We start from the raw sequence: 17,982 nt of genomic DNA on the forward strand, positions 1-17,982 counted from the left end.
CATTAGCTATTGCAGAAACCATTGTGGTCTGTCACACTGACCTGGTCCTTGAAACAGACCAGTGCATTGCCAGTACTGTGACAAGCCCTGCCAGTCCCTTATTTCCATTAGTGACTTTCAGATCACACCACTGTGTTTTGCAGAGAAGCCTCTGCTTCCTATTGATGTGACATCATTCTTCAATGTTGAAGCATGGATATTAACATTTTTCTCTGGTTTTAGCTTTGCTATGATAGAACATAGTAGAATAACTGGTAACTCAAAACACCAGGGGAAATTGTTGTTTTGGAATAGGAAGCTGCTGTTAAAAAAAGAATTTTTTTTTTCTGAAAGGCATCTTTTACATGCAGAAAATGTAGTTTAATGAGTAACTTCAGTGTGAAGAAATGTCTTATTTCTGAATTATACTCTTAATTCAGAATGAAGAGCTATTGTGAAAAGTTGATGGCATATTATACTGTTCTTTACTTCCTGGTGCTCCTGCTTTTTATTTTCATTGGGTTTTTTGTTTCTTTTTAATGAGAAGACAAAGGCAGTGTGGTAGCTTTACTATTGCATCCAGGGCTGTTGGAGATGGGTAAGAGTTAAATTTGCTAGGTTTAATTCACTGTTACTCATTATAGAATTATATCCAGTGAATAATCTTGTCTCTGGCTGACAGATTTTTAGATATAATCCTGAAATGTTCTTTGAGTCGGGGAAGGGTGTCATCTTCCTATGTTCCTAAAATTTACCTTTTTTTTTTACCCTGAAATTTTGTGGTGAAGACCATTGCAAATAGGTCAGTCAGTAAAATAACTTGTAGCAGCTAAGATGAATCCAAAGGAAAGTCTGATAAAATATCTTGAAAATATGCATTATATTGTGAAGAACACAGTGTTAGGATTGCTTTGAGCTTAGAGGTGAAATGTGTAGGGAGGATTTACCAAGTATTCACATTTGTAAGAGACATGCAAATTATCTGTTGCTCATGTCCATGGCAGATAGTAAAAAGACTACTAGAAATTCATTGTACAGAGGAAAATTTAAGCAGACTTTTCAAGACAAAGCATCAAACAAAAAGGGTGGTTGAACAATGAGAAAGATTAAGGAAGAGCCTGCAGAGTCTTTCTGCTGTGGTATTATCTAGCTTAATACTGTCACTGCCCTGGAGCAGAGAGTAAATGAGGTCACCAGAGTTGTGGTGAAGTGGGCCTTTTGAAGGCAAACTCTCTCTTACAAGGGGTGAATGCTCTGAAAGCACAAATGACAGATCAGCTGACACCTCCTAGGAGTCACTGATGGAAACGAACCTTTCAGAAAGAGCAAGGATGGATATTTGTTTCAATATGGCTTCTGAAAACTTGATGTTGGTAAAGGAAGCAGGAAGAAAGAGGGGAAGCACTTGATTTTTCCAACAGTAGAGCCTGAGATGTGGTGAGACAGAGTGTCAGGATGTTTTTCTAGTTATTTGTAGGACTTTCTGAGTTAATGGATGAACACAAAGTGCTCAGGCCCTGGTGAATGCTTCTGATATGGCAGGGCGGGGTTTTACTATGTTCATCCAGAGAGAAATAAGAACTGGAGAATAAGAAGTATAAAGAATATCAATCTAACTTTGTCTGATTTTCACAGCTTAAGATCTGCAAGGTTAGTGTAAAGTTAACAGTTGCTGTTGTGTTTCGCAGTGACCTGGGAGAGGCGTCGCTGAAAATCGTTGGCGTCACTGCGGAAGACGATGGTATCTACACGTGCATAGCTGCAAACGACATGGGTTCAGTTTCATCCTCCGCCAGTCTACGAGTTTTAGGTAGGCCTGTCTCTGCCTTGCTTTAGGTACAGTCAAAGTGCCTGGTACTCATAGAACAGTAAAAAGAAAAGCTCAGCTCCTGGGTACCCCTCTGTTAAAGGAGTATTGATAATGAACCTTTTAAGCTGTAATTTAGTGCCTGTTTCATCAGGAACAGATGCAGTTTTAGGATGTAACGAGTTAGAGATTCATGCACAGTTCATCCACGGTAATGTCAACATGCATTTGCTTTGCCGCTACTAGTTCAAACACACTGATAAAATCATATTTTGTCATTACCATTCTTAGTTTAGTCTCAGTGAATGTTACAATGCTAACGTAATTTCTTAAGTGTACATATAAGAAAAGAGTAGCATTACTTTGTAGTTTATTTTTCTCCTTAGCTTGAAGTGTAAAGCCACAAGTTTTAGAACGTACAGCTAGTTCTTGTCTTTGCATCATTGATCTACAATTGAACTATTTCAGTACCTGAAGCAAGACAACCTGAATGTTTGTGAGGAATGAAAAGGAAACATGCAAGGATAAAAAATGCCTGTGTTCTGGGGGCAGACATCAAAGGGCAAAAAAGATTTTTACTTGATGTGTTTGATGACATAGTGATAAGTTTTGAGGTGTGTTCATACATTCACTTATTCTTAAGTGTTCATAATTCTTCATTTTTAGAAATAGGGAAAATATAGACACTAGGATCGCAGATTTTCTTACAAAGCAGCTCATAACAATTGATGCCATCTCTGTCCTTTAATCTATTGTGAGGCCCATATATTTTTCCACTGGTAAGAATCAATTAATAGATTTTAGCACAGTGGCTCTGTCTCAAACTGACTCATAAAAAACCCCAAGATATGAAGCGTCTCAACTGATATGGAGACCTGTCCCAAACCTCTTCAAAATATAGTCTTTCTTCCCTTTTTTTCAAAGAGTTTTATTGTTCTCCTGGAATTTTAACCCAGACTGTGAAACATGTGTCCCTTCCAAATCTCATCTGAAATTTTTGGGTGTTAATATTCAGTGGTGCCACTTAGAGCTCTGCCTGTTGGTAGCCACAGTAAGTGCCTTACTGACAATGTATTGTTGTGGTGATTATTTCAGGCACTTCCTGCTCACTGACCCAAGACAGACACTAGCTAAGCCCTTGGATGAGTGTGTTGAAATATATAAAAGAGGCTGAAAGGGAAATTTTGGCCTTTACACTAGTGTTTCCTGAAAAATAAGAGTTGCTCTCTAAGGTAGCTGCTACACTGCATGGCCACTTCTTTTTCCAGTGGCAGGTGTATTATGGATTATGAGATATAATGTAAGTTGTCTTTTCTTTTTACTGTTTCCTTCAGCTTGCTAAGGTTACTCATTCCTGTTCAGACAGTTCTCACTGTAACCTGAATTGTTTCCACTATAGAATTAGTTCCACTGCATTGGCTGGGCTGCCTTTCTGTATAATCCAGTTTGTCCTGCTGCCACCCTGTGTCATACGGGGATTAATAAAATGGGGTGATTCCCCTCAGAGCCAAAGGATCTGAGTGTATTAAATCTTGGTCATACTGTCCTTCTCTTTTTTGTTGTTTGTTTAGGTCCTGGAAGCAATGGGATCATGGTAATCTGGAAAGACAACTTTGATTTCCACTATAGTGAAGTGGCTGAGCTTGGCAGGTGCGTTCTGTATGCTGATCTCCAAAGCTGTCTGTGTCAAAGTACCGACTTCTCTTTCAAAAATTAAATTCTCCTTGATAAATACCTTGATAAATAGTCAGGAAGTGAAACTTTTACCAGCACTAGATGGCACTGCAGAAACAGAATTCAATTAGGTTGAAGTGGTATTGTGGATGAAGAGATTTATTTTTTTTAAGCATCCCTTACAGGGACTGACGCTGCTTCTGTAGTGAAGTTCTCTTCAACCTTCTTATTTAGGGAATGAAAACTACAGACAGAAGAAGTCTAAAAACGGGCAAAATAACTCATGTAGAATATACATTTGGCCAACTTAATTATGACTTTTGAAAGCTGGTTATTACTCTGACAGGTTGTCTGCAAGTGAGATATAACAGATCTCTGTCAAGTTTCTGCAGACACAATTTATAGTAGATGCATGCACTGAAAATCCTCATGCCCAGGACCTTCTCTGTAAGGGTAACTTACTAGAGATTAAAATTAGGTCTCTTGGAGTATATGTTTCAAGTAAATATATGTCCTTATTGTATTTCTTGGTTAAATCTTTCCTTTCGTTGTTGTGTTCCAGGGGCAGATTTTCTGTCGTTAAGAAGTGTGACCAGAAGGGAACCAAACGAGCAGTAGCCACTAAGTTTGTGAATAAGAAGTTGATGAAGCGAGACCAGGTTACCCATGAACTTGGAGTCATGCAGAATCTCCAGCATCCCCAGCTCATTGGCCTTCTCGATACCTTTGAGACCTCCACCAACTACATACTAGTGTTAGAAATGTGTGTGGACTCTAAATTATCTGCAAAGTGCAATTTTACAGCTGACTTTCTGGGGCACTTATGGTGGTTAATGAATAAGGAACTCAAAAATTTCATAGCAGTTTGAAAGTACCTAAGTAAAATACTGCAGTTGACTAAAATGTTGAGTTTAATATTTAGAAGGGAACAAGTAGAGATATTAAATTGACATATCTTAGTCTGAAGGTTCAACAGTATTTTTGTATCAAATGGCCACAAAAGTGAATTAGGAATGTTGTGATTTGGTGGTTTGATGTGAAGGCTCCTCTTCATACCCCAGTCCTCTGTGTTGTAAGTTCTGTAGGCTACAGTTACTGCTGTAGTCTATAGCTTCTTAAGTTTTTTTTCAGTTCTGATGCATGAATTAATCCAAAATACAACCCTTGTAATTCTAACAGGGCTGACCAGGGTCACCTTCTGGACTACATCGTGCGATGGGGAAACCTCACAGAAGGGAAGATCAGACTCTACCTGGGAGAGATTCTGGAAGCTGTGCAGTATCTTCATAACTGCAGAATAGCACATTTGGACCTAAAGGTGAGGTGTTAATGGGATTCTGGGCAGTATGCATCATTCAGGGCATAAAAATTTCCCTCTTCTAGAAAACTTGCAGCTGAGAAGAACTGTGAAATGCTTTGAGAGTCATAAAGGATATGTCTTGGGACTCCGTTCCCAAATGCTTTAGATCCTCAGAGCCCGCAAAGCAGAAACTTTCAATTCCTTATGCTTTCTCCTTATAGCTTGCTTGCCCTGTGTGGCCCTTTGTGCTGGAAATAATTGCTAACAGGAAGTTTTGCTTGATTACATATTTATTTATTTATTTATTTATTTACTTTCTGGATAGCTTGTAGCAGAAATCCATTCCTTTCTCAAGAAATGTAGAGTTTATTGTGAAAGAGTCTGCTTTTCCTCTTTTGCTGCAAAAACGTTTCTCATCTGTACACTTTGAGGGCTGTGATACCTAAATGAATGGTGCCTCTTTGAGCCTTTATTCTTCCCTTTGTGGATTAGTTGAGCCACAAGGGTTTGGTGGATTCTAGTAAGAAAAAAAAACTATGTGAGAAGGTCTTAATGTAAATACTAATTAAAGACTTATTATTTACACTTTTTTTTTCACCTTTATATATGAATAATGATTTTAGCATTGACAAGTCATCTTTGTAGGCAGGGTCTCTTTAGCCAGATAGGGTCATGATGAGAAAAAGCAAAAAGATTGAGTCTTTTCCCTCCATGTACTTCTGTTTTCCAAGCAGAACCATTTTTGGGTCTTCATACCATTAAATTTTTTCTATTGTGCTATAGAGAGTTCACCAGTACTTTATGGTCTTACATACAGATGAACTAATTAAAAACTAGTTGTAGGTAAATTGCTCTTACTTTGCAGAGATTACAGCTACAGCAGCAGTAGCTTTATAAATAAAACTGTAGAAATAATTCCACTTTCAGTTCACGAATAATGGGGCAGTTCTCTTGAAGTCATGTGCATCCAACAAGATCTTCTGCTGCCATAGTCTCCTAAGAGGGCTTGTCTTCCATCTGTACAGCTGCATTAAATGAAAGAGTTGCCAAATAAAGCTGGATTCTGTTGAAAGCATCATGCAAATATCTATAAAGTCTTCCAGTCTTTAAATGCAGGGGTTTTGTTGTCTCTGTGGTAAAACAAATAGAGCCAGTTGCTTTATTCACCCTCTATTCGTAATTGCTGTTCATTAGCTTAAGTTTTGAAACACAGTTCCTGTGAAGTTTTGCAAAGCTGCTGTCATGAACAACTGAAGTATTCACTGGCCGAATTATATTTCCTGCAAAAAAATATAGTGCCAGCAGCTATAGCACATTCATTGCACGTTGCAATAGGCAAGAACCCACCTGCTGGTTGGTCTGGGGAAGCCTTGTTAAGACTGCCTCAGAGCTTTGCAGAGCTGGCCTTCTGCAGTGATGATTATGGAGTGCAGCTATTTATGTTCTAGAACTGACCACATTGGCTGCGAAGCAGTTAAGTTGGAGCATTAAATGTGTGTTAGACTGACTTGAAAGAAGGCATTTTAATTTTTGCTTTTATGTTTTCTAGCCTGAAAATATTTTGGTGGACCAGAATTCCACTAAGCCAACAATAAAACTGGCTGACTTTGGAGATGCAGTCCAGCTCAGTACCACGTATTATATCCACCAGTTACTTGGAAACCCAGAGTTTGCAGCTCCTGAAATTATTCTTGGAAATCCTGTTTCACTCACTTCAGATGTTTGGAGCATTGGAGTGCTCACTTATGTCCTTCTTAGTGGCGTCTCTCCTTTCCTGGATGAAAGTGTAGAGGAAACTTGCCTGAATATTTGCCGCTTAGACTTTAGTTTCCCAGATGACTACTTCAAAGGAGTTAGCCAGAAGGCCAAAGATTTTGTATGCTTCCTGCTTCAGGATGACCCAGCTAAGCGTCCCTCGGCTGCACTGGCCCTCCAGGAGCAATGGCTGCAGCTGGGCAATAGCAGAAATGGTGACAGCATTGATATATCCAGACTGACTTCGTTCATTGAGCGGCGAAAACACCAGAATGATGTTCGACCCATCCATAGCATTAAAAACTTCTTACAGAGCAGGCTCTTGCCAAGAGTTTGACCTTGCTTGAAGTTGTCTCTCATTCTCTTTCACTTGCCAATCAATCAGACTGGAGATGGACTCCTCCTGCCAATCAATCAGACTGGAGATAGACTCCTCCTGCCAATCAGCGGTTGACTTGAATTTTGAGGAAAGCAAACCCCAAGCCAACCAGCTGCTAGTGAATGTTCGTGTGCAAATGCATTCCACAGGGACCCGCACAGGGTGGTGCGAGGGACTGGAGATGCAGACTTCACGGGGGTGGAGGACAATAGCACTGTACTCTGCAAAAAGCAGTCACAAGCGATACAGCAACAGTATTTTATTCAGGTTTCTGCAAAAAAAAAAATAGTTTTTTTAATAAACAAGAGTTGAATTTTGCAAGTGAACTTAGCTACTGTTTTCAAGATTTATTCAAGGAAGAAATGCCTATGTTTAAAGCACTGGTGTTAAACAAAAATCAGATCATGCCTGGAGAAGACTCACCAAAAGGCTGCCCATTGGTACGGCCTTGATTTATAACATCTGGTTTTCACTTGGTCCTAGAGCTTTCCAGTTGCCTCGCCTGTATATATCTCACGTAGCAGTGCACTGAGATCAGACTCTGCTTTTAAGTGCATCCAACCTCAAAAGATTTTGCATAAAAATAGAATTAATTGTTTTGCTCTGATAAAATGTAGGCCTTACTTGTATATAGACTGTTACCTGCCTTTGGTCTGTAATTTTTTTCCCTTTCCTCCTATCCTTTTTTCCCCTTCCTTCCTAAATGGTGGTATACCACTGTGCGGGTCTTCAGTTTGGGTCAGTAGTCACTGTCCCCCTAGAAAAGAACTTTGGGTTGGTGCCCAGCTTGCTGACCCATTTGTCAAGCAGTATACAGCAGGATGAAATACTGTAAATGCACTCATTTGGGATTTTGTTTTCTTTCATATCACGTGCAATGTTGTGGCTTTAACATTTTATGCAACTATTTATGAGGACCTCTGTTGTAACTGTAATAAATATATGGAAAAAGCACATACTTAGTACGGCGAGCTTTATGGTTTTGTTTGTGTGACTGGGGGTTCTGGGTGGGCATGGGCAGGTGTGTTATACCACACTGTCATTATTAGTTTAAGATGAGGATTAGCATAGATTTTAGTCGAGACTAGTCAGTTTTAAGGATTGTTAAAAAGAAAAAAAACGGAGAGAGAGAGAGAGAGAGAGAGAGAGAGATTAGTATCCCAAATGTCAAACTGGTTAAGAAGTAGAGTGACACTTTTCAAAATTGTTATTATTATGTTTAAAATGCCAAAGTCTGACTTTCCCCAAATCAGTCTCAACACTTAACTACTTCTTAGAATTTTCAAATCTGCTTTTTTACTTCTTTCTGTGAAATGAACAAATTAATCTTGTGGTCTTTGGTGAAGAATACATTTGGCAAGTAGCAGTCAGATGAGAATTGGACATGTAACGTAATTGTCTTCGTAACTGTTTTTAAGGTTGAAGTAATATTAGCGTGAGATATTTAAAAAGACAGAAATGGTTTTCTGTGCATCACTGAGTTCATGTGGGTGTATTGTCATCTATGTTTGTGTGAAATGCCATGTTTAAGAAAACCAAGCCGACATCCCACAAGAGTTAGATATATGGGTGTTAAGCCATAACCCAGCTTGAGTTAGTTTTGAGCTTTGTGGCTTCCACTGTATCCTATTTATTCTTTTTTATGTTTGTTTTGGTTTTTGGGGTTTTTTTGTTTGGTTTTTTTTTTTTTGTAAAGTTGTACAGAAACTTTTTAAAGAAAACAACTGATTTTGAAACTGGATGTGTATTCGTACCAACCTCATATCATTATGTTTGTGTATTATTTTCCTTTATTGTTTTAGTGAAATTTTTTGCTTTATTTTGCATGTATATTTCTTTGTACAGTGATGTTACATATTTACACAGTATGACATGATGTATATATTTTATTTTGCCACCAGTTATTTTGAAAAAAATTAAACATATTTGACATAATTGTCTGATCTCTTGCTTTAAGAATTTTGTCAGTTTAGGTTTGGCTATATTTTAATTTGGCTCTGTATTTTTAAAAAAAGTATGTTACTTTATTGCCATAAAATCCAAATTTAAATTGCAACAATGTATCTTTCCTTCATGCCTTACAAAATAATATTTGCCTTTGCTTTAAATGTTGAGTGCTTTGTAGTCTCATGAATGCTTTTATATAAAATATGCATAACTCCCAAACTGTGGAAATGTATTCTGGTCTTTATTAGCTAGTAAATTTTGACCAGCAGAGTTTTCTACCAGATGTTCCCAGTTAAAGACCACAGGATCGTATTTCAGTTTAGTATTAAGCTGGGGAACAGATTTCCCACAACTTTTAGGCATTCCAGATTCATTATGAAGAAAAGTTACTTTGGGATTTGCAACTAAACTCATAAAGCAGAAAAGTTTCTTATTGTGTATATTTATCTTCCTCCCTTTTCTGCTATCAGTAACTGTTTACAATTCAAAATTAAATGAAAGGTCAGGGAAGAATACAGAGTGCTTATGTTTGTTGCTGCATTGTATACAGAATTATTTTTTTCCCTGCTCTTTTCCACTATTCCCTGTCAGGTTATAAAACAGTCCCTTTATTACTTACTGGGAGAGACAACTAAGAGAGATGTTTTACATATAGAAAGAGGATATTCAGAAAGGACCTGTTCACAAGGATGAGCCACAGGAAGCTTTTCCCATGCCAGGGAAGTAGATGGCTTTGTGGAATCTTGCCTGAAGATGTACTAATTTAGGGATAAGTTACCCAAGTGCTTTACAGACAGATAATGCACTTGTAGGTGTTTCAAGTAGCAGAGATGGATTCTTTGGCTCACATGTAAACAGAAGTGTACTCTTTCTGGTCTTTTCCATGAGCCCCTTAATTGGAACAGCCACTATATTTCAACAGAATGGTGTTTTGCACAAAAACCTGAAGTTTGATGCAAGAGCTTCCAGCTGCACAAAACCTGAATGATGATCTTGAACTTCCGATCTTCTAATTGCAAATCCATTGACATGCTTTGAAGAGATAATATAAGGTCCTTTTGTTTTGTTAGATTGTGTAGTTGAGGCTGCAAATGCCACTTGGACTTGGTACAGTTGTTGTTGACTGTCCTGCACACCACAAAGCAGCACTGAAGGCTGATAGGGGAGACCAAAAACATGGGTCACAGCAGCTGGTGTGAGGCCCCGATGTGGGAATATTGTAGAGCATAGGGAATGGCAATGTCACAGCTGAAAGTGGGGGAATAGCCAGGGAGATTCAAGAGAAGACTCTTCAGTGTTTCTTCTTGATAACATACCCTAATCATGTCTTACTGATAGTTTAGGAAGAGAAGAGGTTGCCAGACTTTAAAGTTAGTGCATGAGATGGGACTTTAAAAGTTGAGTTTGGGAACCCTGTTCTTTGTTGCATGTGTAATGAACACTGATTAACTTGAAGGACATTGTGCAACTGCTAAGTATAAAGCCTGAGTATATGATATTTCCATGATCAGGGAAGCAACCTACATTTTCTTCCTAGTGAGCAAAAGCCTAACACATACCTGCCTATGCTCCTGTTGACTGTAAGTTGTTCTCAGATGGGACTATTAATGTGTTGATGAATAGAAGAAGCAATTCATTTTTTCTTATTCCAAATCCAAAATTATGGTCAGACAAGGGTGCAACAGAGATTCTTAAGAATGACATAGCAAAAGTATCTGGCTTCTTGAAAATGTTCCAGTTACTATGCAAACCTAGAAGTAGTAGTAGAAGATGCCTGAAAGTACAATGAGATGTTCTTTGTGTGTAACACACTGCTTGACATTGCCAGGAATCATTAAAACCCCACCACAGAGGGTGTCATTTCAAAGGGGGCTGGTGAGTAAAAATTAATGTTAGCAAGGATGGCTGACTTGAGGTTAAGCTCCATGGTTCCCAAAGATATTAGGAGAAATGAAGACAGGAATATACTGAACTGCCAGCTGTGGGTAGTGAAATCTCTGAGTAGTTGGTATTTGGTGAAGTATTTGTTCAGGCAATCTTTGCTGCATACAGCAGTGTCTCCATGTGCTAGGGATTAATGTAGGAAGTGTTACCGTGTCAGCTCCAGTCCAGAAAATGAGTTAAACTTTATGTACCTTTTTCATGTATGAATAGGCAGTGTTACTAATGTCTCTGCAATAGGCATTCAGGTGCATGTGGAGGTAGGAAGAACCAAGGAAGACCAAGTTACTGTATTTGTTAAATGAGCTCCAGGTATTGTGTTGGTTTTGTCAGAACCACTGCTTTATCCCTCAGGCAAACAACTTCTGAGTTTCTTCCTTTCCTAAAATTAAATCTTGATGAAGGTTATATTGGAGAGTAACAGACAGGTTTTCCATCTGTAGAGTTTCTGGTTCCAGTATTTTTTGCACATTCAAATCACCTCATGCTGGCAAAAGACAAAAGGCTCTTTCAGAATGTGTTGTAATGCAGGATGATCTCTGTGTTCTCTCTCCTTCCTGGCAAGTAGATACCCAACACCCTGCTTCTCATACCTGGTGGTCACCTCAGTATTTCCCAGGTAACTGCACTCAGTGGTCTTCAGTGCCACGCCGTAACACTGAACATCAGCACAGGAATGGCATCTCCCATTCCACTAACCTGCCACAGGGACTAGAAGCCTGAAGTGTAGGAGCAGGAAAACACACTTCTCTCATGATGTTGTCCTCAAAACAAGAATGCTTTTCATCTCCTAAGTCACTGCCCTTAGCCCTGTCCAGAAGTCTGGGGGAATGGGGCTGGAGGGGCAGCTGCAGACATTGAGTAGAGCAGTCTGCTCTCCCCCTCAGGAGAGCAAGCACCAGGCCTGCTAATCATAAATTCCCTCCTGCCAATCTGTGTCCTCCAATAAAAGACAAAGCCATTATCAACCAACCCTAGTATGAGAGGAGAGCACAAACTTCCAGTTTTCTTCAGCAGTTAAAATGATGGTTTAGATAGGTTAAAATGATGAAACAGGCTAGAGATACATTGGAGGTTTAATACATAGATTCTTTGAGCTCTGTACTGGAAAGTTCCTTTCATTGTCTAATTGCCATGACCATTAATCTGAATGCTGCTTTTTAAATGAGTTTTTAACTCATTTTTAACCTGTGGATTATCTTGACAGCTGGAGGGACTTTTTGTCTTTGTTGTTCAAGGAAATGTGAAGATGAGGTACTTGAGACTGCATTAGTTGCTGCTGCTGAAGCTTCAGATTCCATCATTATTCCTGTGGTAATATATTGGTTCTCAAGGTTCAAATTTTCTGAAGGAAAATACCTTCTATCCAAAAAGGACAAATAGTTATAGGAAGGATGAAGTCTTAACACCAGAGCAACACTTCCATCTCTGTAGTAGATAGGGACAGGCGATCGGAAGATTTCGGGATGTGACGGAAAGAAAGACCCCCTTCCCCCTCTCCTCCTGCAGCACGTTATCCATTACCCCAAAGAATGTAACCACACCTAACCCAGTAGTTTTCCACTCCTGACTAACCCTAGAGACCCTGCCAACCCCCCCTGACGTAGCAGGGTCCCCCAAGACTATTTAAACCCATGAGATAAGATAATAAACGCTTTCGACCGTCCACCACACTGGTGTCTGCGTGTGTCGTTGGCCCGAGTAGCCCGGACTAGGCTGGGCTGCTGTACTGTCCCTTGCAACCAGGTCGCCTTGCCTTCCATCTGAAGGCAACATATCTGGTGCCAAAACCCGGGAAAGATTCGCTCGGGTAGTGGGTGTTGCCTGGACAAGAACAGCGGCCGGAGCGGTGAAACCATACTCTCGGCGAGGGAGACGTCCCAGGACCCGCGATCATCATGGACGCCATCGCCAGGGTCGTAAGTGCGACGCATAAGCAGTGGGGTATCGAGTGTAGGCTCAAAGACTTTTATCTTGCTATAGCAAGGCTGCTTGAGCTTGGGGCAGTTAAACGCCCCGTGGATGTTTTGCATCCGGAGATATGGGAGAAATGCACAGCCACGCTGGCCGAGGACACGAAACCCTCAGGCAGTGGCAGAAGCCTTAAGGCATGGGGCAAAGTAGAAAAAGCCCTACACAAAGCATTAGAAGAGCAAGAGACATAGAGTGTAGCGCGTACGTGTTTATTGGTTACACCCAAGCTAGGGGTAGGAGCGGGAACGCAAACCGCCCCTGAGGGCGATCCGCCCTGGAGCGGGGATCCGGGGTGGCCCGGCGCATCACCCCCCTCCCTGGGCCAGAGCCCAAAACCCCCTGCGGAACCTTCCCAAAAATCCGCGGCTTCCCCATCCATCCCGCCGCCGATTGGTGACCCGTTGCCAGAGGTGTAGCAACGCGCAGAGTTCTTTTGGCAGGGACTGGCAAAGGAAGCCAGAAACGCAGAAACCGCAGCTCAGGAAAATCCACGCCGCCACCCTACTCCGTTGAAAATGGCGCTGGCAGCCAAGGACATAACTGCAGAATTTCACAACACAGCCTGCGGTACCTTTGTACCCACTACCACCACAAGCAGCACCTGTGCCGCAGGGCCAGTAGGGGGCGCCCCAGAGCAAGACCCCTGGGTGGCCCTGGCCATGAAAATAGGGAAGGAGCCCCCGAAGGTGTGGGGGACATGCCATCTTTATGGCAGTCACGACCCCCACATCATAGGGCTTCAGTTTTGGGCAGACACAGGAGCAGACTGCTCAATTTTTCCCCAAACACTGTGGCCCCAACACTGGAAATGCAAAGAAGTCCCCCCAGTGAACGGAGTGGGAGGGCCATCCCAGGCATGGCTTGCAGTGACAGTGGACACTTACAGCAGAGTGATCGTGGCAACACAGCACCGTAAATCCAACTCTAAAGCCACAATCCAGCACTGGCTGACAGTTATGGCATGGCTTAGTATCCCCAAGCAAGTTAAAACTGACAATGCTTCCAATTTTATCTCCAAATAAGTGCAGGAATTTGGCTCGGTGTGGGGCATCACCTTAGTACAGGGGATCCCATATAACAGCTCTGGACAGGCCATTGTTGAGCGAGCAAATCAGACCCTAAAAGCCAAGTTGGAAGTATTGGCAAAGGCAGAGGGCTTTGCCAATTCCATTCCCTCAGGAGACCAAACGTGCATGCATTGCTAGCACTGAACCAATTCCCTAGGGGGGATGAGACAAACAGTCCCATTCAAAAGCACTGGGCCACCCGGACACTAGAGGAGGGCCCGCAGGTCATGATCAAAAACGGGCTAGGTGAATGGGAACGGGGCTGGAGACAGGTGCTTACGGGACGAGGGTATGCGGCAGTCAAAAAAGAGGGCAGAATCAGGTGGTGTCCGCTCAGGTCAATCAAACCTGACCTTCAGAATGAAACTAATGAAAAACTGTGAGTTTCTGTTTGCAGGACATGCTCGTGGATCGTCCCCGTGACACGTACACCCCTGTTCCAGAGGAGATGATGAACCACCAAGCCGCCAGACAAAACCCAAGAGTCCCACACCAGTGAGACCCAGACATGCACAGTGTCTTTGTGCGATTTTGCTGTTGGGGCTTGTGGCTGGGGGGCAAGCCAACCCAGGCCACTATCCTCATCAGCCATTTAGGTGGGTCATGCAACATCTTTCAAGTGACAAGGTGTTCAAAGAGGTCACCACAGCGAACACAATCAGTTGCAAAAGCCTTCGAAACTCACCTTGCGAGAATTACTCAGGTTTACCAAACCCCTTTTTCCTTACCAAGTTACAAGTTTGTACCTCACTCCACTGCCTATATCTATGACTACCTAATTTTATTTATGAAAAGGAGGGGGGAGATGTAGTAGATAGGGACAGGCGATCGGAAGATCTCGGGATGTGATGGAAAGAAAGACCCCCTTCCCCCTCTCCCCCTGCAGCACGTTATCCATTTACCCCAAAGAATGTAGCCACACCTAACCCAGTAGTTTTCCACTCCTGACTAACCCTAGAGACCCTACCAACCCCCCTGACGTAGCAAAGTCCCCCAAGACTATTTAAACCCATGAGATAAGATAATAAATGCTTTTGACCGTCCATCACACTGGTGTCTGCGTGTGTCGTTGGTAGCCCAGACTAGGCTGGGCTGCCGTGCTCTTCCTTGCAACCAGGTCGTCGTTGCCTCCCATGAAGGCAACATATCTCTCCAGGCTGAATTTTCAGCTCGCAAAAGACATTCTGCCCATTACCACCTGTCGTGATTTGACACAGAAAGAGAATTTTTTCTGGAAGGAAGAGGTCAATTATATATTGACCAATTGAAAGTAGACACGCCTCTGAGAACACAGAGGGGTTAAAAGCATAATTCCCAGGGGAAGTCTCTCTTTTGGTTCTGGTCAGCATGCAGTGCAGAACTCTCCCCTGCCCAGCAACGAGCTGAGTGGGGGAGGGGAAGCCCCATGGCCTGATAAAGGTAGGTCCCAAGGGTGGTGGAAGGACTGGAACCGGGCTGGCCCCTGCAGATGGAAGGGTGGAAGAAATCTGGGATGTCCATTCCCCCCCCCCAGAGTTTCTCTCCCGAGAGGGAGAGAGAAAGAGACAGCGGCAGTTCTGTCAGCAATTCCACTGCGAGGAAGGAGGAGCAAGGGGAGCTGCAAGGTGCCCAGTGCGTGGGAGTTGCTGGATGTCCGGGCATCGATCCATCCTGGGAGTTCGGACTTTTAACCCTTCCTTGAGAAATGAAAGCTTTGTGAATTTTCCTTTCCCCTCCTCGGTTTGAAAGAGAGGAAGAGGGACACCTTGGACCCTGGGATGTTAGAAGGAGGAATTCTAGATGGGAGGCGGACAAGGAGTGGCTTTTGGCTGGACTTTTCCATGTTAGCCACAACCTGAACCAATCTTCTCCTTCAAGAGGGACTGTGTTTTGGGAGGATACCAGTGAGTCAAGAGACCTGCTTCATCTGGGAAAAAGACAAAAGTGGAGTGAACGGAGAAAAGGTTAGGGGGTTTGTGGTGGCATCCCCCTGTCCTGGAAAGGAAAGAGAAGAGAAGAAGATCTCTGTTCTTGAGCCCTCGGCCCCAGGGGAAAATGGGGGGGACTGTGGTCCCAAACAATGAAAAACTGAACTGTTGTTTTCTCCCCTCTTGGCAGGACATCCTTGAAAAGAAAAATCCTAAAAGCAGTCTGTCCATCCATGCATTTGTGGTGAGAGCACTGTGCATGGAAAGGAGAAGGGTCACCATGGCAAACTTTTCTCCGGGCAGTGCCATGTGTGACATGGAAACACAGGATGTGGAGCTGTGTTTCTTGGGGGGTCTGTGGCACAGGAGAGACTCTGTTCCCTCGATGGACTGAGTATCGATTGTTTGGAGGGTGGAAACCTGATTGGGGTCCAGATTGTGTCTCACTGTGGTTTGTTGGAGTTGGGTGGTGAGGGGGAGGAATGCTTTGCAAGGTTTTCATTTGATCTTTGTGTGGTCTTTTTTTCCTTTTTTTCCTTTCTTTTTCCTTTTGTAGTAGTAGCTTAATAAAGTTTTTTTTTCCTGTTATTAAGCTTGAGCCTGCTTTGCTCTGTTCTAGATTCCACTTCACAGCATTCAAGGGAGGGATCACATTTTCATGGGGGCACTGGCATTGTGCCAGTGTCAAACCATGACACCACCCTAGTGTGTTCTTGTCTATCATATGCAATGGTCATCCTACAAAATTATAACTTTGTATCTCATGGAAGAAAAGTCCATTGATATTTACTTAACACATAATTGTTGGTTTAGGATAGCAGTAAACCAGTGGTAGCCACAACTTTGTGTAGCAACAGGTTATGAAATTGAACTATATATTGTGCCAATAACCCACTGGCATCTTCCTTTGATATCTCTGAAGCTTTCAATGGACAATTCATCCCCCCAGCTTTTGTGTCCTACCTTTATTTTTATGTCTGCTACTTACTTTTCATTTGGTTATCTGTTTACCAAGCTGAAGAGTACCAGTCTGTTTGTTCCTCATGGGGAAATTGTTTCTCATCTTAATTGCCCTTCTCTGAACCTTCCCTAGTTCCAAGTTGCATATTTTCCATTATGGGAGGAGGCAAACCTTGTACAATATTTATGATAGAGTTTAATCTTAACTTACATAGCTGGAAAATGGCATTTTGTTCTCCATTCCTCTTCTAAAAATTCCAAGTGTTTGACTTATTTTGAGCTGATACTATGTAGAATAATAAATTCTGAGATCATATTGCCAAGTTGAGCTTCAGTGTTTCATTTAGAGTCCATGTTCATACTTGTAAATCTTGAATTACCCCGTCAGCATTACATCCCCCATGAATAGTGATTTTCTTTTGTTGAGCCACTTTATTTCCTAGACAAAGCTGGGGTGCTACAATTGCCTTGGGAGCAGCTGTTCTGATGGAACTGAGTATAGAGATCTCTTATATTAAGCAAATAGAAGCCGACTACTACTGGCTTTCTTTTTACTATTCGGATACCCAGCCTAGCACCCCTGACTTTTTCCAAGTACTCTTTTTGCAGGACTTTTCTTGCCAGCTCCTGGAGCCATTTTTTCTTGTCCTGAGAGAGGGAAATGTAACCTGCCTTGGACTTGATTAATCTGAAATTCTGCCCCTTTCACATTAAATGTCAAACACTGATTTAATGACACTTGCACCTCAGTTCAACAGAAGTATTCATTTGGGTCTCAAGCAGGAGGCTTGTTTCTCCAGTGAACTCACACATCAGGAGTATCTACAATATTACTTGCAGAAATTTCACATTAAGCTTCTTGAAGACTCCACTAGCAGTAGTCAGCACCAGGAATTCACTTGGCACATCCTGGACTCAGCCTCTGTGAGGGCTTGCAATCCTAAGGGTTATTCCCAAGTCTGAGGAAGAGCTGGCAGCAGCTGAAAGCTTGCCTTGTACCACTGGGAATCTGTGTAATCACTTTTGGTCAATTTACATCATGCATTCTCTCTGTTTTTATATGTCTTGCCTGTGTGTTGCCGAAGATCATGTGATCCCTTGAGATGGATGGTTCCTCAAGCTCTCAGACTTTCCCTTCAGTGATGCCAAGATCCACTGAGTATTTGCAGAATGATGTCATTTAATTTGCTATTTCTCAAGACTGGTGGTGAAAGAGTGCTTCCTTCTTTGGTGCTGGAGTGTTCTCCTGGGTTTTGAAGGGTTCTGGGCTCTTTGCTTGCCAGGAGAACTCA

At 42.1% G+C, this 17,982-nt stretch overlaps 1 protein-coding gene across 1 annotated transcript in view; it reads left to right on the plus strand.

Moving 5' to 3' along the window:
- The window catches only part of TRIO (trio Rho guanine nucleotide exchange factor), a 247,541-nt gene extending 238,481 nt beyond the window's left edge, over positions 1 to 9,060 (plus strand). Inside the window, exons 53-57 of the mRNA XM_021528950.2 lie at positions 1,668 to 1,789; positions 3,358 to 3,436; positions 4,023 to 4,223; positions 4,640 to 4,778; positions 6,310 to 9,060. Of these exons, the coding sequence (XP_021384625.2) occupies positions 1,668 to 1,789; positions 3,358 to 3,436; positions 4,023 to 4,223; positions 4,640 to 4,778; positions 6,310 to 6,852 (1,084 nt within the window). The 3' untranslated portion in view covers positions 6,853 to 9,060. The remainder of the gene's footprint in view (positions 1 to 1,667; positions 1,790 to 3,357; positions 3,437 to 4,022; positions 4,224 to 4,639; positions 4,779 to 6,309) is intronic.
- Positions 9,061 to 17,982: the final 8,922 nt, after the last annotated feature.

The sequence above is a fragment of the Lonchura striata genome, chromosome 1 (genome assembly GCF_046129695.1).
Source record: "Lonchura striata isolate bLonStr1 chromosome 1, bLonStr1.mat, whole genome shotgun sequence".
Classification (NCBI taxonomy): domain Eukaryota; kingdom Metazoa; phylum Chordata; class Aves; order Passeriformes; family Estrildidae; genus Lonchura; species Lonchura striata.